We start from the raw sequence: 19,463 nt of genomic DNA, 5'->3' as shown, positions 1-19,463 counted from the left end.
GTGGCTCAAACAATTTGGTTTTAACACAGCTGATCTGTCATTTTTGACGTTATAAACGTCAGCTGACATTTAACTATTCACACGCTACGTTTCAGTTTACGTAATAAGTAACAAGCTCTGATTTACTATATTAAGTATTAAGTGAAGCCCTACATTTTATTTTTGAATAGAATTAATTTAATAAATAGTAAAATTCAATGATATAGTTTAATAATAATAGAGCTTAAATTTGAAAATCTGTTAAGAAAATCTTTTGAGAAAACTTTGGATCGAGTGAAATGAATCTAAATGTAGAAATAGTTATGCTTTTGCAACGACTCAATATTTTATTTTATTTACCAATTTGAAATGAATGAAAACAGCTTACAACACATAATACTTCCAAATATTACAACCGACAACCAGATTTAATTAAAACTGGTTCTAATTATCATTCATGATCATACAAAATTCGAATTAGGAAAGGCGACTTCGACGTCAATAACTGGGCGGCCGAAACATAACATCTTCGGTACTTGGTTTGACCTTCTCAAGGTGACCGATACTGCGGGCTCGTTCCTTCAGTCTCACTCGCTCAGTGTCGCTCAGTCAGGGTCTTCGTCGCGTCTCGAGCGCGGGTGGATTTCGCTTAGATAAAGACAAGTCAAGATGAGCGTTCAATCGGATTCGGATAAGCGTAAGCAGATCTCTGTGCGGGGGATCATCGCTGTGGAGAATGTTGCGGAGGTGAAGAAGTCTTTTAACCGTCACATTCACTACACGCTGGTGAAGGACCGCAATGTGGCCACCCCGAGGGACTACTACTTTGCTCTGGCACACACCGTCCGCGATCACCTCGTTTTTCGCTGGATACGCACGCAACAACACTACTATGAAAAGGACCCCAAGGTACTTCTGATTCTTTCTTCGACTTAATTATAGAACTATTTCCTAGCATGAACTTAACAAAAGGGAATGCATTTTTCTAGTAAAAATTTATGCTAAAGGGTAAATTTTGTCACAGAACAGTACTATTATATTTGATTGAAATTCCATTCCCAGATATATTAATGTTGAAAATAGCCTTGGCTTCGAGAAAAGTATGGTACGGCCGTGCCTTTTGTTTTGTTTTGCTCGACTTGGCAGGGGCACTTCCGTGCCCCCAGATTGTTTTGTTTATCCCCCACTTTTTAATCCTGAATGGATTAAGATTTGACTCTTTAATCAATTTATTTTGTTGTGATAAAATTAAAGACCTTAAGATTAAACAGTTGTATGTAGTAGGTAGATAAAAGCTTGAATTATTTTTTAAGTGTTAGCTTCATCTATACTTTCAATAATTCAACTAATGTTGAGATTGATAATAACTTCATTAAAACCTATGCAATAATATTCAAAATCTGATTTGACTGAATGATGTTCAATAAGTAAAAAAGAAAGAAAGAAAGAAGATTTATTTTGGTACCATCAGTACCACCACCTTACAGTAAAAAGACTTCACCATCCGTTGATTACATTTATTTCACAGATAAATGTGATGCCGTCTCTATTTGTTTTGTTTGAATAGACGGAGACGGCATCACATTTATCCGTCAAATAAATCTAATCAATGGATGGTGAAACAGCCCCTAAGTATGTAACTCTATTTAAAAAAAAAATATGTTAAATTTAAAGCATCATTAGTCTTAACACATACACACACAGTGTTTATTTTACAAATAAATAACAAAAACATTTGTCATCAGCGTGTGTATTACCTCTCCTTGGAATACTACATGGGCCGCTCACTGCAAAACACCATGATCAACCTGGGCATCCAGGGTACAGTAGACGAAGCCTTGTACCAGCTTGGCCTGGATATTGAAGAGTTGGAAGAGCTTGAGGAAGATGCTGGCCTTGGTAATGGAGGCTTGGGCAGACTCGCTGCTTGCTTCTTGGACTCAATGGCCACTCTAGGCCTTGCTGCTTATGGATATGGTAAGTTTTTTCATACTAACTTTGTTTGCATCCTCCAGATACTTTGTATTTCCCAGAATTAAAAAGTAGCCTATGGTTCTTTGATAATTTAGTGTTCTATAGGTGAAAGAATTTATGAAATTTGTCAAGCAGTTTTTAAGTTTATCCATTACAAATGAGCGCACAATCAAATCTTTTCTCTTTGTTATATTTGATTTGCAGTACCTAATGTTGTATTTTTTTTGTCAACCATTTGTTTAATGAAAAAAAAATAGGTATATAACATCTCTTCTTAAAATAAAATATATGTCACCTCAGTTCTCTTCGCACTATGATAGGAGCAATGACCTTTAAAATATTTAACACTAAAAAAAATAATATATATAAAATTTTAAATCCTACAAAAGTTATCTTACATGTGAAAGTGTTTAGAAGTGTGTTATGAATAAATAGTACATATACTATTATTTATTCTATGACATTACTATGATGCAGTGTTGATTTATAAATTCATTGGACATGCTCTTGTACACAGAGACTATCTCTGGGCAGGACAGAGTTTAATTTGGTTCTATGTGGTTTCCCATGAGGCTGACATAGTCACATTTGGTGTACTTAAGCCTTATTAAAGTAATAGATTAAAAAAAACTTAATTGCAGTGGCCAGGTAAGAAAGGCTTGGAGGCCGAGTATATGAGGCTGGCAAGTTCTTTCACGCCAAGGCTTGTATATTGTAGTGCTTTTCTCAAACATGCACTGAAAAAAATAAAAAATAAAATCAATGTTTTATTCGTAAGACAACTAAAATTGTACTAGGTAGACTTAAATTATAACTACCATGTTATATAGTGTTTGTTTCTTTCTAACATGGATTTTTAAAACGTTAAAATAATTGCATAAAAATCAAGATGCTATTCAACATGTAGATATGGACGGTAAAATAAAAAAAAATACTTGCAAAAAAAATGATGTTTTGCATTGAAACAAAAGACTGTCGTTTTACAGGCCTAGGCCTACAACGGTATACTTGGAAGCCTATTTGTAAGGAACACAACATAAATATTTCATTGCATGTTTGAGAAAAGTTATTTTAATCTTATAAAAATGCCTCCAAATAGTTGACATTCAGAGTATAAACTAATTGAGGCGGTCGACAACCCGCGGCTGGCGCCTCGCCAATTTAATTGAACAGACTAAAGGTGTTTTACACTATTCAATTTGTAGAAACTAATTAGGAAATAGGATGATGAAATTGTAGTTAGAACAGATCGGATCCGATTTAGCTAAAATTGAGGTTCCAATCTCTCTAGACTGGCCAGCCAAAGCTGTTCACGAGAAACCGAGGTAAATTTAAAAAAAATATGAGGCTGACAACACTTGTTGTACACTGATTAAACAATGTTGATACTTAGATGTTATTAAAATTTTCCAGATATTAAATTATACTCGGGGACTCTTCAAGCTGCATCAACATTCATATAGTAATGTGTGCCCATTTAAATACATTCCAGCCAGACGCAACAATTTTTGGACCATTTTGACTAGATTGGCATTAAAATATCTTCTATACTACGGCCATTACAAACGTGCGAACTGAGTCATAAATCATTTTAAAGGTACCTCTCGCTCGCACTCACAGGCCTTATGGCTGCCCTAGTGTTGTGTGTAGTGTGACACTAATGGCCGTAGTATAATATTTTAATTCTAACATAATCTTATAGGTAACATTTTGCATTTTGAGGATGGTAGGAGGTTGTATTAAACAAAAAACGATTGCAAATGAGTTTATTTTTTAACTTGAACAGGAATAAAGTCAAATTTAAAATAGCTGATGTACATGTTTCATCAAGGTTAATAATTTGTTTGCCTTCTAGTCTCGTGTTTTTTTTCGCATTAAAAATTCATCCAATTTATTTCACAAAGCAGAAATGGGCGTTTTAAAAAAAAAGTGTACCTTTTTTGTAGTTTTCGAAAAATATGGTTTTTCCTACTAAGAATCAAGAGCACAATCGATTCAGATGTCCCCATTTTTTCATACAATATTTTATGAGTCAGTTGTCTGTCACGCACATACTGTGTACGAAAAAATTTTTTTTGGGGACTTTTTTTTAAACTATTGGAATCAATTGTGTTTTTTATTCTGAGTAGGAAAAACCATATTTTACCAAAATAAAAAAAAGGAAAAATTTACACTTTTTTTTGAAAACGCCCAAATATCAAAATTATACAAGACGAGCTAGAATGAAAATATGTCAATTTTGACAGTCAAAAATGATACCAGTTTCGTAAAAAATGCGTTGACAGATTTGCCTGGACAGTCTACTTCCTAAATTGTTACGATCTAGGTAAGTGTAACCGCGGCGCTACAATTTAGAACGACTAGGTTACTCGCTCTCAGTCGCCGCCAGCGTTTTGTTTTGATAGAGATTCGAGTCGGACATCAAATCATACGCGCAGCGTGTCCTACGATGGCGTCTGTTTCGAAAGCGGCGCATTGTCCACCAAAAAAGAAGTAATATTGCACAATTTGCACATAATCGAAATGTGTCGAGAAATGCTCTAACTGTACAAAAAAGTGACAAAAAATATTTTAATAAGTCCTTGCGTGATGAGAGGATTTATGGTCTTGTTGGAAATTTTAAAAATTATTATAAAAATGTTCATATTTGTCACTTTTTCTTAATACTTAATAAGTATTCTTTAACCCAGCATTTTCTCTTTTTTCTTTCCTTTAAGTACGCCCATTGTTCCCACGGTTACCGCTAGGGCAAGGCGTATCTTTTATTGTTTTGATAAATAGTAATAATAATAGTAAAGTATCCCAATACGATACTTTTTCACGGCTGCAACGTCTGTACGATTTAGGATTCAGTTTAGTGTAGTGTGATGATTAGCTACCAATTTAGGTTCCTAACTGTTACAAATTATAGTTTATACAGATTGAATAGTGTAATAAATAACACCTTAATTATAGACGAGGAACATCTGTAGGCATTTATTGTGGTTCCAAATATGAATGTTAGGAAAAACACTGGGAAAAGCTGTTTGGGATTTGTTTACACTCTTTTAGATGACTGGTATCTATTTATATTCATTATTATGTGTTTGGATAATCTGAAGTTCCAAATTAAAAATATTGTGGAAATAAGCATAAACAGAATAAAGTAATCTTTCTTTAAACGTGCTTTAAACCTAGACCTACTTAGATAGCAGTAGCAGGGAGTAAACATGTTTTTACACGTGTTTTTAAACATGTTTATTATTTTATATCACCTAAGACAACCCAGAGAGTGATGAGCCGTAGGGTTCGTTTTATAGATAATTGTTAATAACGATAAACTAATTTTAATGAATATTAATGAATCACTTGAAACACTTTATCGCTTGAATATAATCCTTAGTAATCTCACTCACTAGTCGCTTTGATTTCTCTTCGTATTTCCACCTGCCAGTAACCATAATTTAGATCTAACGTCATAAACCATTTTGCCCCGCTTAGTGTGTCCAAAGTGTCATCAATCGTCGGCAGTGGGTACTGTCCTTCTTTGTGATATCGTTTAAACGGCGGTAGTCACACAGAATCTAAGACTGCCATCCTTCTTTTTTACCAAAACCACTGGAGAGCACCAAGGGCTGGATGATGGCTCAATAATCCTATTTTGTTCAATTTCAGTGACCATCTTCTGTATTTCACTATTTACACGCTACAGGAACTCTGCGTGGTCGGAGGCGTATGGGTGTTTCCGTTCCAGTCGCAATTCTATGTTGGACTATGCCAGTCCTCCCTAAATCTCCATCATTTATAGCGAAGGTTTCGGAAAATTGCTGTATCAGTTCTCTTGCTTTTACCATTTCTTCCTTCGACAAGGTTTCTTTACATTTCTCAAGTAATGCGACCTGTTGTTGTTCGCTACTGTGATGTGCTTGTGAGCTTTCATAAAGCAATCGTTCTGTGAAAATCGTACACTTTTGGACATTAAAATTTCACCTTTTAGATCGACTTCTTCTAACCCGCATATAAAGATGCCGCTTTCTAAATCAATTTTGCAGTTATGGTTCTTCATGAAATGTAACCCAACGATGCAGTCAGTCATCTACTAAGTCTGCAATCACAACCTTATGCCGGTAGAAGTTTAGACCAATTTTGAAAGTAAAGACAAACTCTCCTCGAACGGTTATGTGCTGGCCAGTAGCTGTCAGGAGTTCAATATTGCCTCGTGAGAATGAGTATCTCTCGCCAAAAGGCTTCAGAAGCTGGTACCTGATTACCGTGCGCGAGGCTCCAGTATCTAAAGTTAACTCAAATTTTCCCCGTCAATGACTAAATTGTTCCCATCTTGAGTGTGAGAGATCATGATTTTTGGGGCCGTCCTCGCATTACCGTCCAGCACCCGCCTCGCGGTCCTGGCGTTTACTCGTTTCCCTGCCGCGTTACTACATCTGCAGCTCTAAAATCAATGCGACGGATCTGCACGTCACCCCTGTTTCTTAAGGCACGAAAACCTCATACGCCCTACCTCCCCACACGCATAACATAATACGCAGGCCCGCTTCGAGGTTTCGCTTTATCAGTCACACCTCGGACGCGGTAAGACCGACAATCCATGCGAACTGCCTCGACAACCAAAGCGTGAGCGAGTGCATCTTTTATGTTCTTGTGATACCCGAGGCTCACAGCTGTCTTCACTTCACGGTCTCTTATGCCATCTATAAATGCTTGCACTAGCATGCCATCCGCTAGAGATTGTGAGGACAGGTACGCCTTTCTGACTTCAAGACCAGCTTCTCGATTTCCAGACGCCATTCCTGCAAACCCTCACTACTTAGCTGCACTCTGTCCTTGAAGTGAGCCCTGTAAACGTGGTAACCATCACTCTAGGGTTCAATGAGTCTCCACTTAACGCGACTGTAACTAGGCTGAAAACGCTTTCAGGTGGTAAAACGACCACCGGCAGGTTAGAAAAAAACGGGTATTCATGCCGGACAGATTTCTTCCATAGCCTAAGCGGGGTGCTATTCTACTCTTAAATCTATTTATAAGCAAGTTTAAAATAAAATATAAAAAATGTTTAGAAGAAGTTTTTTTTTCAACTGAGTTTAAAATCACTGCGCGTCTTGAACCCCATATCCGTTACTAAGTTATGAACTAGTACCTAAAAAGTTTTTTTAAAATTTTTTATTGCACCATTTTGTCGGAATAGTTTACATATATATCCGTGCAAAATTACAGCTTTCTAGCATTGATAGTCCCTGAGCAAAGCCGCGGACGGAACGGACAGGACAGACAGAAAGACAGCCATGGCGAAACTATAAGGGTTCCGTTTTTGCCATTTTGGCTCCGGAACCCTAAAAATTACGACTTTTCTCTTCGACCCATCTCCGTAACACTATAAACGAATTTGGATGCAACAAACAACTCATAAGTACCTATAAAAAATTTAGGCATCCCAGTGTTAGTCAAGTTTTGACTGGGATGGTGCACCACTGATAGTCACTTTCCAAATCTGATGTAAAATGTTACAATATCTGTTTTTTTTTTAATTTAAACTAAAAATGCAACAAATGCTACCGACAAACACCGTGGGTAACTCTAAATATATTACCCGGATAACTCACGGTCGTTTTCCATAACACTAGTCATTTTTCCACATAAGTACCTACGGATTAGCCCGAAACATGTTTGTCTCCATTTTAAAATGTGTTTATCCTTCATTATATTTAAATATAAATGCTATTTCCTATTTACTTTTTTGGGTTTTAAAACAGTAAAGTGGTTTAACCATAACAATATGGAGTACTGTTCTCATCTCTGGGCTGGGGCACCCAAGTACCAAATTCTTCCATTTGACCGCATCCAACGTAGAGCTGCTCGATTTGTCGATAATCAGGCGCTCTCTGGCCTACTCGATCCTTTGGCTTTGCGGAGGGATGTGGCGTCTCTCTGCATATTATACCGCATCTACCATGGGGAGTGTTCTGACGAACTTTTCGAATTGCTGCCTGCGGCTAAATTCCACTACCGCACTTCGAGGAACCGTCTGTCTTTCCATCCTCACCATCTTGATGATTGGCAGTCTAGTACCGTGCGTTTTAAAAGAAACTTCTTTCCTCGCACGACGACGATCTGGAATCAGCTTACAGCGGCAACATTCCCGGAGCGTTACAACTTGGGGATCTTTAAAAACGAGCCTAGCAATTCCTTAAAGGGTCGGCAACGCACCTGTGATTCCCCTCGTGTTGCGGGTGTCCATGGGCGACGGTGATCGCTCTCCATCAGGTGACCCGTCTGCTCGTTTGCCCCCTCGTTTTATATATAAAAAAATAAAAATTATATATCTTTTGTTGTGCAAGTCTCCACTGCAATGCAATAGTTTTTGTTTTCCACTTTATTCAGTAAGTAGACAATATAGGTAATAATGAAATGACTCAGTTGCGCAGGCTTGTTGTGAATGTTAGCCGAGAATGACTTTGAGAAAGGACAACCATAAATCATCATATTATTATTCATAATAGAGAGCTGGAAGCCATGACATAAGTGCTGTCCTTGTTTGCATTGGCAGTGTATAGTGTATACATTGTTAATTCATGTACATGGTATATACTGATTTTGATTTTATTCAAATATTTTAAATTAGCTGTGGTAGACCCTACATTCGACGACAGTCTCTTTAAGGAGAGCCAGCAGAAGCAGGCTCGCGGTCGCGGCACCCTTTATAACGTCGAACCTAAACTGAACTCAGTTTCATACACTTAAGTATATTGATGTGAGTTTAACTTATGTTGATTATTTATTTACATGCTGTATTTTTTCTAGTTTTGTATTCATATAAACATACGATCATCATTGTACAGACCGTAGTTATCCAAAATATTATATAATTAACCCAAATTTCAACCAAGTTAATAGCTTTTCTTGCTATGGACATATCTCTACATATTTTGGATGTCATGGAGTACAATTGTCGAAAAATGGTCGGTTAAAAAAGTTGTATTTTTTTTTAATAACCTCGTCCTTTATCTACGACTTATTGTCATTTGACATCGAGCTCTATCAAGTGACAAAGTTTCAAGTTCATAAAACTAAAATTTTACTTGGGCCGCAGGAGGATTAACTATAATTATTTATTTATTATTACCAGGTATAAGGTACGAGTACGGCATCTTTGCGCAGAAGATTGAGAACGGCGAGCAGCAAGAGGAGCCCGACGACTGGCTCCGTTATGGCAACCCGTGGGAGAAGGCGCGGCCCGAGTACATGCTGCCTGTCAACTTCTACGGGCGCGTCGTCGAAACGCCGCAGGGGAAGAAGTGGGTTGACACACAGGTTAGTGATACGAACACTAATAAGTGATACAAACACTAATGAGTGATACAACCACACAATGAGCAGTAAAACGCTCGCCGCTTCTCTGTTGATAACAGCCCGATGAACTAACAGGTAGAGTATAAAACCACACACCAGCAAAACAAAGGACCGTAGATTAATAAGTACTGAACTGATGAACTGATTGAAAAAACAGCCAGTAGGTAGGTATAAAATTAAGTAAGTACCTAACATATAATTAAGTAAGTTACTAAGAGATTTAATTGGCATTCGTAGCTTTAAGGGATTTATACAGTACTTAAACATAAACTGGATATCCGACGTTATCCTCGCTGAACAACAGATCGCGGCTATTTTCATTATTTTTATTTTTATTTTCATTGGAAGCCAATGACCTTTATCACAGCATGCTGATGCTTGGTGATAGTGCGTCATGCCGTCGTGATGCGAGTATGAAAACCATTTCTTTGACTAAGTGAGATAACTTATCAGCTGTTATGTTTTGTGGCAACGCTAATAGCGGAAGTTATGGGTATATAATTAGTTGTTATTGATTATTGACTCATCATCTTCATTGGTATTATTCCTATTTACGTACCTAGGTAATTTAATGTAGGGTATTTTGGCGTTAGTTGGAAGATAATTTCTCGAATATCTTTAGTTATGTTTATTGCATAATAAAGGAAGTTATAATGCACATAATTATTATTTTTGTATATTGACATGTCTTCTCCAAAGTAGACACGAAATATCTATAACTATATGTGGATAATAAATACGTTATAATTAACAAAATCGAAATCGAATTGTATAGCTTAATTTTAGATATATTTACGTACTCTAACCAGGAAAATCGTTTCTTACATAACATGTCTGTTTTTGTTCGTGAAAATTATAGATAATTATTTTATTTCATCTGTTTAATCAGTTATGCAACCTTTTCATTTATTTAAATGATTTAACCGTGAACTTCCCTATTTTCCGGTAAGCATTGTTAGTACTTACAGCTGCAGCTAGTGAGTAAGAATATGATAATTACTAGTCCGTGCCAAATATTCTCGTCTAGACCGATTTATGTTCTCATATCGAATACAAAGCTACTGCAGACGGAAAACTGGTGGTTTTGTTTGCCAATTAGACAGTCAATTTTACTTTTGCATGAGTTTATGACACCTCATATTTTTATAGCACATATTGCTACCCCATGTGTTATGTATGTTCTCCCCAATTTGTTCGTTCATCCGAGTATGAAATCCGGTTTATGCGGCATGAAAGAACGTAGAGCAAACTATCATTTTGTTGACACCGGTCCAATCTTCACTCTTGTTGACAATGATGAAGATAAGTCGAAAATTGTGAGCAAATATTTAACTGAAATTAAAATGCCAATTAACGCATAGTTTACCCCGCATAGCTCTTGGCTCAAGGCAAGATATATCGAACTGTTAAATAATAGCTCTTGCCTCATCGGTCGGTCAGTAAACTTAGTAAAAATTACTGGCCAACTGACCGGCCCGGATTTAACAAGGGAATAGATAAATGTAGCCGTTTGAACCAATCGAGAAAGATACGAGATTGGTGCAAAGAAAACAGTTCATGCTTTTAGAGCTTCCGCCTTTGCGTCATTTATAAATAATGAAATATTTTCTTAAGTAACTTCAAAACTAGAAATAAAAAAAAGAAATTGTACGAGCAAGATGCGATATTGGTGGAGCGAAAACAAATTATCCTTTTAGATCTAGTAGCGCCTCTGCGTCCTTTGTAGAGGTACGTTCGAGTACGACTGATACATTTCGCGTCCAAACTAAAGTAATACTCGTACGCGACACTAAATATGATACTGTAAAATAATACAAATGTGGACCCATAGTCAAAATACCATATATACGGGACTTATCACGCTATTTTTATACAAGTAATATGTGGACCCATCTGTTTATGAGTATAATCTCTTTCTTTGTTATATTTGTACGGAATATGCAGGGATTTTTTTACTTGTTCATTGCTTGAGTAACCGAGTCGTGAAGGTTTTTTCTATTTTTTTAAATGTTCGAGATTCCCAGAGATAAGACCAAGCTAGATCGATTTGTCATCCCCGAAAACCCTCGCATACCAAATTTCATCGAAATCATTGGAGCCGTTTCCGAAATTCTGATTATTATATTATATAGATATATACAAGGATTGCTCGTTTAAAGGTATTAGATAGATAGATACTTTTTCTAGTAGCCTTGGTTTTTATTGTCTCGCAAAAGGTGAGAAAAGTAGAATATACTCTTTGGGGATAAAACTGATTTTGCCTTGGGCGCGCTTAAATCCTTCACTGCTCACCGGACTCCATCTTAATTCCCTCGCTTCGCTTGGGAATGAACTCACAACACCCTCTTTGCTGCGCTCGGGAGTTAAATATGGAGTCTTTCGTTACGCTCAGGATTCAATATCGCGCCCGTGACATAATAACAGTGCTTTATCCCCTTGGTGTACTATCTACTGTTAAGAGATAATTAGTGTTTGATGCATCCCTATTTGTTTATTGTAGGTGGTGTTCGCGATGCCTTACGACAACCCGATCCCCGGCTACCAGAACAACGTGGTCAACACGCTGCGGCTGTGGTCTGCGAAGAGCCCCATCGACTTCAACCTCAAGTTCTGTTAGTACTACACTAATTTAATATCACGGGATAATGATTAATGAGGGCTATCGTTTTTTGTCTTTCTAGATAGCGCCACTGTTGCGTGAGGTTTTTAAGTGTGGCTTTCAAAGTCTGTTATTACGGGCGTGAAAACAAAGTTTAGATTAAAATCATATTAATACACATTAAAACCGTACCATGAAAATATTGAGCAACCACAGTGTTGCGTAGTCCCGTTTTGTTCGGAAAAAAGGGAGGACAAAAGTTTCCGAAAGACAAAACTGTCTCAAAACACAGACATTCATTGCCCCATAACGCATAATTGCCATCAATTATTTCAGCTAATGCAAAATATTCTCAAAATTATTCTAATTATAAATAAACCCGCGTAGCTCACTCAAAAACTATGAGATTTGACATTTCGGTGACCTCACGCTACACTAGCGCCTCTAGCGGCGAATTCACACGCAATAGTCGTCCATAATGGATTTTTCTCAAAAATGTCCCTAAAAGTTGACATTATTCTTTACATATTAGAAAAAGTGAAGTGCATAGTTTATGGTCAGCGAAAAATTAAAAAGTTAAAAAGATTGCAGGCGCGCTAGCTCGACAATAATAAATTAGCGTGCCTGCAATCAGTCACAACTTTTTTTTAAAGTTAAAAAGGCCATGGAAATGTTGGCACAAGTCGTATACAGCCAAATCTAATGGGCGGTATCAGATATTTTGTTGGAACTTCGGACTTTTTTTATTGGGTCTGAAACAGCTTGTGGTGTTTTCGGTGGAAAAATACAGCTGCAGTTTATTTTTAATGAAAAAAGGCGGGAAAGCATAAGAAAAATAATTGGAATAAAATTAAATGTTATGATATATTTTGAGAAAAAGTTTAGTCTATTTCAGAATTATTCATCATTTTTGAGAAAAGCTTTATATTAGTCTCGGCTGGAATAGCAATTGCTGGCTTCGTATTAGTTAAACGGACTCGCAAGCTCGTCCGTTTAATACTCATACTCAGCCAGCAATTGGCTACTTCCAGGCCACGACAATAATCTACTATTACACGCCCCCACCTCTTATAAAGTACCTCATATAAAATTTAAAAACTAAAAGCAAGTTAATAAAAGCCCTTGCTATTACTAGTTCCTTCCTAGTGTCTTTGGCCTTTAAGTCGTTTCAATTCGAAAAGAAAAACTAAAATTGTACCTACTATGGGTAAAATAAATTTTTGCACCGTTCGATCCCCGGTCGGGGCACAAAAATACGAAACGTTCTCGAGTCTTGAACGTTTAACTTTAATCATTCATAATTAATCGTAAGGTCGCGGATGAGCAAAGTGATTGTTTTTGGTTCATTAAAAAAATATGAAACTTATTAATATAACTAATGTCTGTAATCCCTCACCAGTCAACTCCGGCGACTACATCCAGGCGGTGTTGGACCGCAACGTGGCAGAGAACATCACCCGCGTGCTGTACCCTAATGATAACTTCTTCGAGGGCAAGGAATTGCGCCTGCGTCAGGAATACTTCATGTGCGCTGCCACGCTGCAGGATATTGTACGCCGGTAAGACTCTACGTGCCTAATAAAACTCAAATAGAGAGCACAATACTTATATTTAATGAAATAAACTCGATTAACTTACGTCTTAAATCGAGTTTAGTTTAGTCGATAACGCGACTCGGCGGCTGTTGCAACCCGCGCGTTAGCCGAATTAGCCCGCAGTTTTTTGTTTATTCGACTGGATGGCAAACGAGCAAGTGGGTCTCCTGATGGTAAGAGATCACCACCGCCCATAAACATCTGCAACACCAGGGGTATTGCAGACGCGTTGCCAACCTAGAGGTCTAAGATGGGATACCTCACGTGCGAGTAATTTCACCGGCTGTCTTACTCTCCACGCCGAAACACAACAGTGCAAGCACTGCTGCTTCACGGCAGTATTAGCGAGCAAGATGGTGGTAGCAATTCGGGCGGACCTTGCACAAGGTCCTACCACCTGAAAAATGTAAGATAAACGAAATAATTCACGCAATACCTCATATTCAGGTACAAGTCATCCAAGTTCGGGTCCCGCGAAGCTGTCCGCACCACCTTCGACTGCCTCCCGGACAAGGTGGCCATCCAGCTGAACGACACCCACCCCGCGCTGGCCATCCCGGAACTTCTCCGCATCCTCATCGACGTGGAGAATGTCCCTTTCGACGAAGCCTGGCCAATAGTCCAGAAATGCTGCGCCTATACTAACCATACTGTACTCCCTGAAGCTTTGGAGCGATGGCCTTGCTCCATGCTGGAGAATTGCCTCCCCAGGCACATGGAACTAATCTACCATATCAACTTCCTTCACCTGAAAGAGGTGGAGAAACGGTACCCTGGCGATTTTGATCGCATGCGCCGCATGTCTCTGATCGAGGAAGAAGGCGAAAAACGTGTAAACATGGCTAATCTTTGCGTGGTGGGAGCTCACGCCGTGAACGGTGTGGCCGCCATTCACTCCGAGATCCTCAAAGCGACGCTCTTCCGCGACTTCTACGAGATGTGTCCGGAAAAATTCCAGAACAAAACGAACGGGATCACGCCACGCCGTTGGCTGCTGCTCTGCAACCCTGGCTTGTCTGACCTGATTTGCGACAAAATCGGAGAGGACTGGACCGTCCACTTAGAAAAGCTGCAAGGATTGAAACGCTGGGCCAAAGACCCTGGTTTTCAGCGGGCGGTTATGAAGGTCAAGCAGGAGAACAAGCTTCGTTTGGCTTCTCTTATAGAGCGTGATACTGGTGTGAAGATTAACCCCGCGTCGATGTTTGACGTGCAAGTGAAGAGGATTCACGAGTACAAGCGTCAGCTGTTGAACATTCTGCACGTGATCACGCTGTATAACCGCATCAAGCGTGACCCCAACGCCGTGGTGACCCCGCGGACGGTGATGATCGGAGGCAAGGCTGCCCCGGGGTACTTTATCGCCAAACAGCTGATCGCGCTGGCTTGCGCTGTTGGCAATACGGTAAGCACCTGCTCCTAATTTATAATTCATCATCGTCATCTCCAGCCTAAACGTTCTACTGTTGGTAATAGATCTATTCGAATAATGAGAAAGCTTGAGCTGTAGTTCTCACGCAAGTCAAATACGGATGGATTTAATATGCACCCCTGCTGCTCGCAACTAAGTAACTACTTTTTATGGAAAAAATATGTCAGTTCTTTCTTTTTATGTTTGTTACATTGACATCGGAACTCCGTCATTTGGGAACCCGTTTGGATATTTTTTTTTTGTTTGAGAGGATATAGGATTTTGTCCCGTTTGCTCCTATTTCAATTTGAAAATAAGTACCAGATTCATTGAAGATAAAGGGTGAACATTTTATATAAGTTATAATCCATGAAATAGAAGTCATTGTTTGCTACTCCGCAACCATAAATAGACATGTCACGGATATAGACCACTACAAACTAACGCCTGATCCAATTATCTAAAATCATCTTTCAACAGGTAAACAACGACCCTGACGTCGGGGACAAACTGAAGCTGATCTATCTGGAGAACTACCGAGTGACCCTCGCCGAGAGAATCATCCCGGCAGCGGATTTGAGCGAGCAAATCTCCACCGCCGGCACTGAGGCCTCGGGAACTGGCAACATGAAGTTCATGCTGAACGGGGCCCTGACTATTGGGACCATGGACGGAGCCAACGTGGAGATGGCAGAGGAGGCGGGAGAGGAGAATCTGTTCATATTCGGCATGAGGGTGGATGATGTTGAGGCTTTGCATAAGCGAGGGTGAGTTGAAATAAGGTTTTGCGACTAGGCTTGATTCCAAAAAAAATATATAATTATTCCAAAAATACATAAGGTCTATCCGAAAGCGCTGGTAGTATAAAAAGTGTCATGTAAAATAAAGCTTTGCTTAGTATGGAACTAGGTCAATTGGTGTCAATTGTCCCATGATGTTTATTTATTTTTACAAGCTTTTATTTAACTTGCCCTGTTCGTTTATTTGTTTATTTATTTGAGTCTAATCTTACAAGTTAAATTTAACCCATTTCCAGTAGTCCGACCGACTTGGAATTTGGTAAACTTATGTAAATCTGGTGACAATACAATAATTTGATAGTGACATCCTGCTAGTCCGGCCAGGACCGTCTCCACAGGACGGAACTCTTCAACGGTTAATGGCATCGACTTAAAATTTGTTATTCAAATGTAGTTTGGGTGACAATACAAGTACAGTGAACAAAAAGTACAGTCAGCAAAAAAACTTGAATTAAAAATGAAATGTTTACCAAAAAAACTTGTTATATGTTTCCCCCAGGTACAACGCGTACGAGTACTACGAAGCCAACTCGGAGCTGCGTCAGTGCATCGAGCAGATCCGCAGCGGGTTCTTCTCCCCGGGCGAGCCGAGCCGCTTCGCGAGCGTCGCCGACGTGCTGCTGCATCACGACCGGTTCCTGCACCTGGCCGACTTCGACGCCTATCTGGAGGCGCAGCAGCGCGTCTCCGACACTTACCAGGTCCGTGCCACTGCCTGTATTGTCCTGCTTCCTATAGCCTATAGGCAGTGCCACGAGAGTTGAAGTCAATCATTACACACACAGCTACAAAAAGAACTGATTGCACAAAAGGAGAATGAATGAAATGAATGAGTAAACGTCAAAATCCTGCTGTTATTACGTGACATGGTTGTAGCTGTGTGTGTGTAATCATTCACTTCAACTCTCGTGGCACTACCTATACTAATATTATAAACTAACCTACGGCTATGTCACACTACTTAGTAGTACTCGTAAAGTTGACAAAATGTTAAATACCTATTAACTAATTGTATCCTTTATGTCCTGTAGGACCAGAGCAAATGGGCCGAGATGGTGATCATGAACATCGCATCATCCGGCAAGTTCTCATCGGACCGCACCATCGCGGAGTACGCGCGGGAGATCTGGGGCGTGGAACCCTCGTGGGAGAAGCTGCCTGCGCCTCAGGAGACCGCTTAAGCCAAACAGCAACAGAGCACAGTATAAACCACCATGTCGTCTACAAAAACGCGTCCTTGCAAACTCAGCGCGCATGAGAGAAGCGAAAGCAGATGCTCTTTTGAACGTGAATTGCACACGAGAGTTTGTGTAATGTATCTTTATGCAAGAAGCTGCGTACTAGCAAATTCAACACGTTTGTAAGCTACATAAATATACCATATTCGGGGGCTCACATCCACAATCTCTTACTACCATCTAATGGGTGAAGTTCAAAAAGTTGGACATCTAAAATAGTTCAAAGCGTTGAGCGACAGCCAAATAACCATACGATTGTATTGTTTACCTCTGTCACAACCTAACTCTCCAATCATCCGTTTCGTATGGTTTATTACCGGCTAACACGATCAACTTGCGCTCTACCTTTATACCGTTTAGTAGGGAGGAAGTGAATACGATTGCGAGCGTTCGCGCATTAGACTTAGCCTTGGTTTAAACTGTGCCAGCAATAGCAGACACCACTTAAAACGAAGCCAACCTTATGACAACCTCTCACCGAAGGACATAACAATGAAGACAGTTGGTTTTTCCATTCAAGGGAGCTGTGTTCCAAGTGGTTGATGCTTTTTTAATCTTCAAATTTTATAACTATATTGGCCTTTAAACTGAATCCAAGGCTGCCCGCACGACTTACTTCTTTATTCATAAAACCCTATGTTTTGCCTGCATCTAGAAAAGTCGAAAGTCAAGGTGACAGATAAAGACAGACGACTGTTAACTTGGCTGATTTATGCTTGACTAAAGATGTTACTTTGGGTTATATGACCATAGTGTAAAATGTGAAATACTTTTTAAGAACTGTGCTTCTGTAAGTGTGTGACGCACGTTTAGAAAAAAATGTGGTTGTACTCGGAGATTGGTTGTTTTTTTTTGACAGCTGTAATTGTTAGCCTAAAACGATTTGGGGTTATAGAATGAGCTATGGCTTATTGATGGAATCATCCACTCTAGGTGTTGATGATGCTTTTTTTAACCTTACCGAAAAGTTGTAGTAACTGAAATCGTACAACAGAAAATCTATTGGCTGATCAATCTTGAATCAACCAGAAACCTAAAGATGTTGAGGCCATCCTTCCTTCCCTAACTTTTAATGGAATCATTACGGGCATTTCATCATCATCATCATCATCATGTCAGCCGATAGACGTCCACTGCTGGACATAGGCCTCCCCCAAGGCTCTCCGCTCAGACCGGTCTTGTGCTTTCCGCATCCACCGCGATCCCGCGATCTTAACCAGGTCGTCGCTCCATCCTGTTATGTTATGGTTGCTTGTCTTGTTATGGGCATTTGTTCTCTGTTAAAATCTGTTGACCTGTCAAAAGTTGTTTATAACAAATCTTCAAGTATACTTTTGTTAACCTCGTGCTTAGTTGTTCAAGGGCATATAATCTAGACAATAGTGAATTATAAGGCTTTTTTATGTAAAGGACAACTGAATACAAGGTGTTTAGTACAAGGCGTACTAAATACCCCTAGTCCTAATCCTAACTATATCTATGTCTCTATTAGGTGTAGTTGAAAATTTATGCTTGTGATTCACTCGATCATTTTGCAATGATAATTAGGTAGCTATTTGATGAGTCTGGTGTAATTGGGCAATGGAAGGTAAAGATAATTATAAGAAAATATGAGATTATAGTCAATCAAGGTTTATATAAAAATATGACATTGACATTCTACTGTTTAAATAGTAAGAAAAAGTTAAATTAAATTAAATCTGTGTTTGGATGTTTTTTTATATTACTGTATATGTAGGCGTAGAGTTTTGCGGATTTATTTTTGTGCCATAACTGTAAAAAAAAATATTTTAAAAGTCGATCTGGTTCCTAATATCCTCTTTTTTTTAAATGATAGTTTTTTGTTTCAATTATTGAACTGTATAGCGCAACAAATATCGTATCTACATATTTTCAAGATGAATTTTGATTGACAGTGTCAATACTGAACTAATTTTTAACCAATAAAGGTCATAATAATATTTTAAGAATTTTTTTATTTTATCAGTTCAGATAGTTTTTTAAAGTAGTATATTTATGAAAATACTGCCATAATATGTAGTTTGTTACTTGTGCTGTTATATTACTGCAATTTTATTTTTATTAAACTATTAACATTGAAATGTTTTTATTTATTTATGATAAACTGTGTCTAAATTTCTTAACAATTATTCCGAATCTGAAAGAAGCATGAAGTGAAGGAGGCAAGTTCCTTACCGGCTGCCATAATGTATGACCAGGCCCTATATACTACGAAGTACAAAATTCGAACTTCGTATCTTGGCGTCTCGCTGACCCTTTTTTTATTTAATACGATGGTGAGAAGGACGGTATGATACGGACTTCGATTTTCGAATTTCGTAGTAGTCCCGCAGTGTAATTCTAACGGGGGCAACCGTTCGCTTTATTTATCTCCGCTAAATGGCACGCAAGGTCAAATTACGAACCAGAATCCTGCTTGAATCCTGCGCGCGCATATCAGCTAGCATCGGTCAAATTCGCGAAGATTCGGCAAGGATCGGATTTCCCTTGATATTGGCCCGT

At 38.8% G+C, this 19,463-nt stretch overlaps 1 protein-coding gene across 1 annotated transcript; it reads left to right on the top strand.

Moving 5' to 3' along the window:
• The first annotated feature begins 340 nt into the window (after positions 1–340).
• On the top strand, positions 341–19,042 carry Glyp (glycogen phosphorylase). Its single transcript, XM_074093075.1, has 9 exons — positions 341–888; positions 1,725–1,956; positions 9,074–9,258; positions 11,798–11,909; positions 13,296–13,455; positions 13,939–14,896; positions 15,383–15,669; positions 16,202–16,403; positions 16,734–19,042. Exons 1-9 carry the CDS (start codon positions 649–651, stop codon positions 16,881–16,883), a joined length of 2,526 nt encoding a protein of 841 aa, XP_073949176.1. The 5' UTR covers positions 341–648; the 3' UTR covers positions 16,884–19,042.
• Positions 19,043–19,463: the final 421 nt, after the last annotated feature.

This window comes from Choristoneura fumiferana, chromosome 10 (assembly GCF_025370935.1).
Source record: "Choristoneura fumiferana chromosome 10, NRCan_CFum_1, whole genome shotgun sequence".
Classification (NCBI taxonomy): domain Eukaryota; kingdom Metazoa; phylum Arthropoda; class Insecta; order Lepidoptera; family Tortricidae; genus Choristoneura; species Choristoneura fumiferana.
Note: the sequence above shows the minus strand (reverse complement) of the source record. Positions and strands in the feature narration are given on the sequence as shown.